Below are 9,370 nucleotides of genomic sequence, written 5' to 3'. Positions count from 1 at the left end.
ATGTGACGGCCACACACACACACACACACACACACACACACACACACACACACACACACACACACACACACAATGCATATGGGTGCCACTCGGGGTCAGATCGTTCGTCGATCGCCCGAGAGGGTTACAGGCTTTTCGCGGGTAAGTATGACTACCGGGGTCGACGCGGCAACACGACGCTCGGTATTCGGTAGGTATCCGTAAGTAACTCCGGCGCCGCTTGGGCGGGCTTCGTTTTGTTGTTTTCTTTTCAACACACACACACACACACACACACACACACACACACACACACACACACACACCATCCCGTACCCCGCCATCCCTCCACCCCCGCCACCCCTCCCCTCCCACACTCCCACAGGCTCCGCGACCAACGCCTACGGCTCAGTGCAGCGCGGCGGCGCAGGTGGCGGCGGCGGAGGCGGCGGTGGCGGCGGCGCCAATGGCGGCGGCGGCGGCGGCGGCGGCGGACGCGGCGGCAGCTACACAGCGGGCGCTCTGTCTACCCAGGACCACGACGACGGTGATGGCGAGGGCGAGGGCGAGGGGAGTTTGTTGGAGAGCTGGGACGTCAAGAGCAATTACAGGGGCATGGGCGGCCCGCTGGGGGGAGGAGGAGGGGGCGGAGGCGGGCGGGCGTAAGAAGCAGGGTGGGCGTGTGCCTCATTTCTTCTGGCATGAGGGTAGCCGGGCAGCAGAGTGCTTTGGCGGAGGGTGGGGTAGTCGTTGTTTGGTTGAGGCCTTGGTTTGTGGGGACCGGTGGGGCTCGGCCGCGGGGCGGGAGGCCCCGTGTCTTTGCTGCGGCCGGCGGGATGCAATGATCGAGTCCGGCGAAAGCAAACAGGCCGTCTTCTATTTATTTGAATTGCTGCTGTGATGCTCCAATGAGAGTGCGGACAATGCACGCGGCTCCTATCCTGCCATTTATACTCTTTTGATACGCACGAGCTAAGGTAAATTTACAAATGACGGCTGGTCTTCGTGGCAGTCGGAAGAACGCGTGCGTGTTACTATGTTGAGTGGGAGTGCGGTGCCTTCCACACAGCCCACGCCGCCATGAACACCTGTCCATGCCGCCACGCACAACGCACATTTGTCAGGATGCACTACCGGTAGTGTGTGCTGGCTCATCAAGCCGCTATCTGTTGGCAGTACCGTATTGGCTTTGCAGAAATGGACGTGAGCGGTCAACGCCCGGGGGCGTGAGGAGTGCTTGCGGGCATGTGCGCCCAGGCGGGTGTGTTTGTGTTTTTTTTCGTGTTGTGTTTGAACAATGCGTGTGTGTTTGTGTTATGCAACAATGCGTGTGTGTTTGCTTGTGTCTTTGTGTGGTGGCATGTGGCTGGCAGCGCGGCTGGGCTGCGCGGGTGTGGCAGTAGCGGCAGTAGCGGCAGTAGCGGCAGCGGAGGACTGCACCGCACCGGTGCTCCACCAGGGCTCCACCGGGGCTCCACCGGGGCTGCTAGGGGCGCTGGCTGTGCCGGTAGTGGTCGGTTTGGGGTGCTCCACCGATAGCGAAAATGCGCTGTTTACATTTATCAATGCATGCGAGAGAGCCACGAACGCACGACACGGGGCTGTGTTAACAAAACAACAGAACGAAGGCGCGGGGCTGTGACGGCGCCAATTAAACTGTTGTCTATTGGGCAGGCAGTGTGTGTGTGTGTGTGTGTGTGTGTGTGTGTGTGTGTGTGTGTGTGTGTGTGTGTGTGTGTGTGTGTGTGTGTGTGTGTGTGTGTGAGCGCGGCGGGTTAGCGGTAGGGCGCTTCCTTGCTCGCGTTCGGGTTCAGGTTCGGGTTGACAAGGGAAAGACACTGTGTCGCCCAACAGATTTCTTCGCGTGTCCTTGTTTGCGGCGAGGACTGGAATGCGTTGATTGTAGCGGCGATGCCGGACTCAGCAATTCGGGTTTGTTGCCGTTTGCAGTGGGTTTAGGAAAAGAGGATAGCCGGCGTCACAGGTGCCGTGGCGGCAGTGAGCGCCCACGGCGCATCTCTGTCTAATTACTATCATCGTGACAGGCAAGACCGCCTGAACCCCTGTCTAATACGGTATGTCTACTTGCTGAGCTCCGTGGGGTTTTGGGGCCTGGAGGCTTAGTGAGGCTTCACCATCAGGTAGGGCGGCGCCGCGGCAGCCACAGAAGGGGAGCCTCAGCCCTGCATGATTGGGAGTCGCTGTAGAAGGCTGCTGAGGCCTGAGCGGCTGAGCCTAGGGCTAAGGAGGCCGCTCTAGGTTCACTAGGATGGGCGAGTAGGGGCGAGTGCGCTGCATCATGAGGTAAAGTGGACACTGGGCTGGGGTGTGAGACAAGCAGGCCTTCTGCAGCGGGTGGTAGTCGTTCATAGCATGGGTGCGGCGCGGAGACCCCCAATCGAGCGCTCGTATCTTACGAAGGCAGGGGCGGCGTCAGTGGCCGAATTCCTTAAAATGGCTTGGATGACGAAACAGGCTTCCTCTTTCTCTTTCGCCATGACACCCAGTTAGTATTCAACCAGAGTCTCTTGCCTTTGGTTACCTCTTTCTGAGCGCGCTAGCAGCGCGCGGCCAGGGTAGTCAGCGAGCAACCGGTCGTCAAAAACTCGCGTCAGTCAGTACAACCAGAACGCGACATTCTACAAGGAACCCTTGCAGCAGCCTCTACAACCTGAGCGTTGTTGGCAATACTGTAGGACTAACCAGCATCTCGTGTTTGCTTTCCCCGCGCCTTTCCCCTGCTAAGTGAGAGCCCTAGCCTGCCGCGTGCAAGGGGGTGCCCATGCAGCACTAAGTGGTCACGCAGGCTGCCATATGCCAGCGTGCATGCAGTTCAGCCCTACAAAACACATTGACTTAACCAACCAAATTCAACCCTGACCTATTTCCACTATCATTGCGTTAACTTAGCCCCTGAGCCCAGCTACCGAGCTGTAGTGGTTGGGAAAAGATATGGGCATGCGGCGTTGCCATGCTGTCACGCGGAGAACAAAGCAGAGTAATGGTGTGTGTGTGTGGGGGGGGGGGGGGGGGCGGGGAGCGAGGTCGGCGTCGCCGAGCTGGCACCTCCCGCCAAAGTTCGCAACTGTGCATTTCTGCATATATCAACGTTATGCATGGATACGTCTCCTCGTCATCTACGCGAAAGCTTTCGTGTTTGTGATCGGTCGAGTTGGCTTTCATGTGCATGTTCTAGTGCTTTCAGACAGCCTTATCTGTGCTACCTGTGAATTGCGATGTAGGTTATAGCTACGCGCATTTTCGCGCCTGACAATGAAGCGCAGTTATTGGCCTCGTTCATACGCTGCACTCGCTCTCGCGCCCTGGGACCAAGATCACGTATAGAGGAAGCTATGATCATTCGGCTATGTCAATGCGTTCGGCCGAAATCGCGCTGTACGCGACGACGCACAGGATGCGTCACACTTTCCAGAGGACCCGTAGATAGCTTCGCTAACTATAATAAAACATAAGCGTTCTACTCCGCTTGGTTGCGTTAGGGCGCCTCGGCGCCCTGACCCTCCTTGTCGGCAGTAGTTCCTGGCCGGCCTTCGTGGCCGCGCCGATCCCCTGTGGCGCCTCCATGGCGTCCCTGGCGTTGCTTAGGTCAGCTGTAGTGCATCAGTACTGCTCTGGCTGCGGCGCGACACTCAGTCGGCGACATCATCGTCGCCGTCCTGCCGAGCGGCCCCCGCTCTGGCACTCTTTGCCGACCATCATGATCTCACGCCGTGGAGCCTTCGCGACCTCGCGTGGGTGGCGCGCCTGCTCGCCGGTCGACCTCGTCCTCATGGCTTCGCGATGCTTCTGGCGGGGCGCTCGCTGCTGCCGGGCTCGCAGTGGCGTGTCGCTGAGCGGCTCTTTCGGTAACGGAGGGCCGATTGGCGCTGCTGGCGACTGTTGCTGTGGGCTGCTGCCGCGGCCTGACGTGGCGCCGGGCTCGCCGCGCGTGAACCGGGGCACGCTGCGGCGGGAGCCAGGACCGGCGTCTTCCGGGCGGCGGCGGCTGGAGCTGTGGGCGCATCTACACACCTCGTGGTGTGGCCAGTGGAGAGACCTGCTTGGCGAATGCAGTCTGGCGAAGGCAGTCCAGCGAAGGCTGGCTGGCGCAGGCCGACTAAGCGAAGGCTGGCTGGCGCTGTCTGCTGTGCTAGGGTGTTGCGAGGATGTGTGGACTTGGTTGGGCGGTGGGCGTGCCTGCACCGCCTGCGCTAGGTTGCGGGCGCTGTGGCTTGTGCTGTCTGGTGGGTCGGACCGGCTGATCCTCGTGGTTCAGCGAACTTGCACGGCCCTAGGCCGTCTACAGGATGCAGCTTCGGGCTGCACCCAACAGTGTGAGGGCCCTGCCCTGTTGGTGCTGGTGTTTTGGGGTAGGAGTTGCACTTTGCAAAGTGGCAGTCAGTCTGACGCCGACCCGCGGCTTAGGTGAGCAGCGCTAGCGTTTGCGGTGAGCCTTGCTCGGGGTTCCTCCCCTCCTTTAGTGAGGCGAGGAGCATGGGGGTCATTCGAGGTTCTCTCCTCGAGTGTGCGTACGTGTCTCGTGCGTTTATGAAGCCCTGGCTTGCCCGCGGCTGTCATCCCACATGTAACCTCTATTCGCTAACCGGGTGGTCTTGCGCCACGATGCCGGAGTTGGGTGCCGGAGTCACATCAAGGTCGCAAGATCGAAACCCATCAGGAACGGTTCGGCTCCGTTACCTGTGTAGGCACTGAACATACTTGTGCCGAACTTCCCCGAAAGAGCGCCATCTCGGCCTTCCTAGGTCGCTGCTCTACGGGTGAGGACGCTGGTGCGGCGGGTTCTGATGGTTTCCCCGCGAGAGCTATCCTGCTTTCTAGAAGCCGGTCTGCGAGCCAGCTGGCGCTGATGCGCCGGGGCAGGAGGAGGCCCCTGATTAGGGAATGCGCGTCACCCAGCGCCGATCTGCGAGCCCGTGTTTCGAGGCGTTACCGTGGCCCAGTATGGCCGATGGTTGCAGACAACCCCCCTCCCCCAAATTCGCTAACCGGCCCGCCCGTGGGCTTTGTACGCGGGTGGTCTTGCGCCACGATGCCGGAGTTGGGTGCCGGAGTCACATCAAGGTCGCAAGATCGAAACCCATCAGGCACGGTTCGGCTCCGTTACCTGTGTAGGCACTGAACATACTTGTGCCGAACTTCCCCGAACGAGCGCCATCTCGGCCTTCCTAGGTCGCTGCTCTACGGGTGAGGACGCTGGTGCGGCGGGTTCTGATGGTTTCCCCGCGAGAGCTATCCTGCTTTCTAGAAGCCGGTCTGCGAGCCAGTTGGCGCTGATGCGCCGGGGCAGGAGGAGGCCCCTGATTAGGGAATGCGCGTCACCCAGCGCCGATCTGCGAGCCCGTGTTTCGAGGCGTTACCGTGGCCCAGTATGGCCGATGGTTGCAGACAACCCCCCTCCCCCACATACCTAACCGGGGGCTTTGTACGCGGGTGGGCTTTGTACGCGGGTGGTCTTGCGCCACGATGCCGGAGTTGGGTGCCGGAGTCACATCAAGGTCGCAAGATCGAAACCCATCGGGAACGGTTCGGCTCCGTTACCTGTGTAGGCACTGAGCATACTTGTGCCGAACTTCCCCGAACGAGCGCCATCTCGGCCTTCCTAGGTCGCTGCTCTACGGGTGCGGACGCTGGTGCGGCGGGTTCTGATGGTTTCCCCGCGAGAGCTATCCTGCTTACTAGAAGCCGGTCTGCGAGCCAGTTGGCGCTGATGCGCCGGGGCAGGAGGAGGCCCCTGATTAGGGAATGTGCGTCACCCAGCGCCGATCTGCGAGCCCGTGTTTCGAGGCGTTACCGTGGCCCAGTATGGCCGATGGTTGCAGACAACCCCCCTCCCCCACATACCTAACCGGCATCTTGGCGGCCGGTGGTGCGGTACCTTCTCGGGCGGGCGCGGTTTGGGCAGCTGCCGGTGTTGTGGTCACTGGTGGCGTGACGGCCGGCGGCTCTGCCGCGGGTGCTGGCGGTGCCGTAGCCGCGCCTGCCCCGCCCAACACAGTTGCTATGGCGCATGGCTTGCGCGTAGTCTCGCACTCGCGCACGCTGGGTGTGGTCTTCTACGACCTCCCACTTGGCACGGCTGCAGCCCAGGGGGCTCCTTCCCTCTCCCCTGCCATTGGCACCCTGGGGACGCTCTGCGGCCTCCCCCTAACTGCCTTTGGCCGTGGCTTCTGTGCCTCCTCCTACGCCGTCAGCCGTGTGCTCTACCATATGGAGTTTGCGGGTCTGCCGCCGCAGACGGTTTTGGCAGACTTCCTCAAAACGCTTGTGCGGTTTGTGGACCGCCGCATCATCGTTGCCACGCCGCAAGGTGCTGGCCGGGCCCGACCTCCCGGCCTCCCCTCCGACTGCGTCGCCCTGCCGCCACGCGATGGCGGCTTTGGACTGCTGCCGGTGGTGGAACACGTGCGCGCCCGACACGCTGTGTTGGCTGTGCGCTGGCTGCAGCACATGCACGGCTCTGCGGCTGGCACCTACGTACCGCCGTGGACAGCTGCCGCCACCGCCCTGGTGCAGCAGCTACACACGGCCGCCCACCCCCTCTGCGTCCTGACGATGCAGCGGGCGGCCGGCGGTGTCGGACCCGCTGCCGATGGCTGTGCAATCTTCGGCCAGCCGGTGGCGGCAACCTGCCCGGCCCTCGTGCGCCTCCTGGGTGCCCTCAGCTACCTGCCTCCGGTCACAATCCTACGCCCGGCTGTGCTGGTGCCAGGGCCCTGGTGCTTTGCACTTCCGCTCTGGGGCAATCCAGTCTTGCCGTGTGCGGCGGGGCTTCAAGCGGGTGGCTTGGAACGTGACTTCCCAGCTCTCATGGCGCTGCCGGGTCTGCTCACGCTCGGCACGGCAGTGCGGTGCTGGGAGGCGCTGGCCGCGGTGCGCCAGCTGGTGGCTTCCAAGCCGGCTGGTGCGCTCGGGCCGCGCCTCGCACGTCGCTGCACTATACAGTACAAGCGGTCCGTCCTGCGCCCCATCCTGCGCATTACGGATATGGCGCGCGTGCCGCCGGAGCTGCAGTCCGGCCCGGATGCTGCTGCCCAGTTCTCCGCGCTGCTGGCCCGTGTACCGGCGGCGTGGAGGGTGGCGGCGTCGGCCACACTGCATGCGCCTGGCGGCGCGGCCTCCGCGCCTGTAAGCAGTCACAAAACGCATCCTAGGATGACAGGATCGCTTACATTCCCCCCCCTTAGAAGGGTGCGTCCTCGAACCCATTTTTGCTGGCGGCGGTCAGCGGGTTAAGCACTCAGCGCGTACAAGGGCTTGCCGTTGTTTAAGCTCGGTGCGTGACTGTGAGATAAGCGCGCTTGGCGCGGATCGACCTTGCGACCTCGGAGGCCGTATCGCACGTATGCGCTATTCGGTCTCGATACCAATTGTAAGCAGTCACAAAACGCATCCTAGGATGACAGGATCGCTTACAGCGCCTCCTGCCCCCCAGGTATGGCTGCTGCTTGCGCAGAGCCTGGGGTGGCGGCATGGCGCGGCTGACGTGCCCTTGCTGACCCTTACGGTGAAGCAGGCAACCCAGCTTCAACTTGCGCCTGCGTACGACGCGCTCCGCGTGCGTCACTTGGCCTTCATCCAGGAGGCCTACAGCGGCGCCGCGCCGCCAGCGGAAGCGATTCATGCGCTGCGGGCGGCCCTGGCGCGGCTGTGGGCGTTGGTGTGGGAGCCGCGACACAAGGAACCGCTCTGGCGTCTGGCAGTCAATGGGTTCACGGGCTTTGGGATGCTTGCGGCGTGGGCCGCAGATGGACGCGTGGAGAAATGCCCGTGTGGGACTCAGATGACTGCTGGCGCTAGGGTTCATCACTTCTGGGACTGTGTGGTGGCGGAGGCTCTGCGTGATGTGATGCGGGAGCATGCGAATGTGGACATCACACGGAACCAGTTGTGGTTAGTACAGGCGCCACCAGGGCTATCGCAGGCGGTGTGGGACATCGTGTGCTTGGCTGCTGTAGCGGCCCTGGAATACGGCCGACAGCGCCTTTACGCTTGCCGTGATGCTGCAGACCGGACTGCGGAGGTTGCTGTTGTGCGAAGGATCGGTGTGGAGGTGATTGCGGACTTCTGGTCACGGCTAGCTGCGTTTGTGAGTCTGCGTCGGCCTCCGCGCCGCTGGGACCTTGTCCCGAACCAGCACCCATTCCTAGCGTCAGATGATGTTGGAGGGGTTATCTTGGTAGGGCCAACAGCGGACTCGCCACCGGCCTCACCCTAGCTTGTCAGCTTAGGGACTCGCAAGAGGTAGTCTTATGACGCCGACCCACGGCTTAGGTGAGCAGCGCTAGCGTTTGCGGTGAGCCGGGCCTGGGGTTCCTCCCCTCTCCGGAGGCGAGGAGCATGGGGGTCATTCGGGGATCTCTCCTCGGGTGAGCGTGCGTGTCTCGTACGTTTTTGGGGCCCTGGCTAGTCCACGGCTGTCGTCCCACATGTAACCTCTATCAGCTAACCGCCCGCCCGTGGGCTTTGTACGCGGGTGGTCTTGCGCCACGATGCCGGAGTTGGGTGCCGGAGTCACATCAAGGTCGCAAGATCGAAACCCATCAGGAACGGTTCGGCTCCGTTACCTGTGTAGGCACTGAACATACTTGTGCCGAACTTCCCCAAAAGAGTGCCATCTCGACCTTCCTAGGTCGCTGCTCTACGGGTGAGGACGCTGGTGCGGCGGGTTCTGATGGTTTCCCCGCGAGAGCTATCCTGCTTTCTAGAAGCCGGTCTGCGAGCCAGTTGGCACTGATGCGCCGGGGCAGGAGGAGGCCCCTGATTAGGGAATGCGCGTCACCCAGCGCCGATCTGCGAGCCCGTGTTTCGAGGCGTTACCGTGGCCCAGTATGGCCGATGGTTGCAGACAACCCCCCTCCCCCACATACCTAACCAGGCCCACGCACAGTTATTGACGTGCTTGAAGTTGACAGTTCAATCCACATGTGCCTTCTCCACACGTACCACTCCTCTGGTTGTCGCAAATCACATGCACACACCAGAACTGGCAACACATCACCCCTCAGAAGTAGCACCTGAGATTGATCAGCGGATAAGGATGCGGATTACAATTGAAGGGACAAGCGGGGGCACGCCGTACCCACGCCGCAAAGGGCCATCTGCGACCCAGAGAAACAACATCCGCCCCCTGCGCTTGGTTTGACCGGTCAAGCATAAACCAAAATTCACACACCTACTTCGTGTACACCAACTTCAAGGTCTCGGGCGGCGGCTGAAGCATCGGCGAAATGCAGAAGGACATCTCGCAGCTGAAGCAGGACACGGCAGTAAACAAGGCGTTGGTCGCTATCAACCTGACACCGGTGGCGTCACTGGTGCTGGGAGTGCTGTACTTCGTGTACACCAACTTTAAGGTCTCGGGCGGCGGCTG

The 9,370-nt window shown here is 61.9% G+C and overlaps 3 protein-coding genes across 4 annotated transcripts in view; 2 read left to right on the top strand and 1 right to left on the bottom strand.

Annotated features, from left to right (window-relative positions):
* Nucleotides 1-2,447, top strand: part of CHLRE_15g634950v5 (uncharacterized protein) — a 15,356-nt gene extending 12,909 nt beyond the window's left edge. Inside the window, exon 5 of the mRNA XM_043070501.1 lies at nucleotides 365-2,447. Coding sequence (XP_042916359.1) covers nucleotides 365-645 — 281 coding nt within the window. The 3' untranslated portion in view covers nucleotides 646-2,447. The remainder of the gene's footprint in view (nucleotides 1-364) is intronic.
* A 2,534-nt stretch (nucleotides 2,448-4,981) lies between these two features.
* Nucleotides 4,982-8,444, top strand: CHLRE_15g634925v5 (uncharacterized protein). Of its 2 annotated transcripts, XM_043070499.1 has the most exons (4): nucleotides 4,982-5,184; nucleotides 5,604-6,307; nucleotides 6,803-6,901; nucleotides 7,433-8,444. In XM_043070499.1, exons 2-4 carry the CDS (start codon nucleotides 5,803-5,805, stop codon nucleotides 7,480-7,482), a joined length of 654 nt encoding a protein of 217 aa, XP_042916358.1. In that variant the 5' UTR covers nucleotides 4,982-5,184; nucleotides 5,604-5,802; the 3' UTR covers nucleotides 7,483-8,444. The 2 variants fall into 2 exon arrangements, with proteins under 2 accessions (XP_042916358.1, XP_042916357.1); XM_043070500.1 differs by having other exon boundaries at nucleotides 5,142-6,307.
* Nucleotides 8,445-8,759: 315 nt separating this feature from the next.
* CHLRE_15g634913v5 (uncharacterized protein) overlaps nucleotides 8,760-9,370 on the bottom strand; it is a 2,022-nt gene continuing 1,411 nt past the window's right edge. The window contains exons 3-4 of the mRNA XM_043070498.1: nucleotides 9,177-9,248; nucleotides 8,760-9,014 (exon numbers count right to left, since the gene is read on the bottom strand). Coding sequence (XP_042916356.1) covers nucleotides 9,002-9,014; nucleotides 9,177-9,248 — 85 coding nt within the window. The 3' untranslated portion in view covers nucleotides 8,760-9,001. The remainder of the gene's footprint in view (nucleotides 9,015-9,176; nucleotides 9,249-9,370) is intronic.

Source organism: Chlamydomonas reinhardtii, chromosome 15 (genome assembly GCF_000002595.2).
Source record: "Chlamydomonas reinhardtii strain CC-503 cw92 mt+ chromosome 15, whole genome shotgun sequence".
NCBI classification, from domain to species: domain Eukaryota; kingdom Viridiplantae; phylum Chlorophyta; class Chlorophyceae; order Chlamydomonadales; family Chlamydomonadaceae; genus Chlamydomonas; species Chlamydomonas reinhardtii.
Note: the sequence above shows the minus strand (reverse complement) of the source record. Positions and strands in the feature narration are given on the sequence as shown.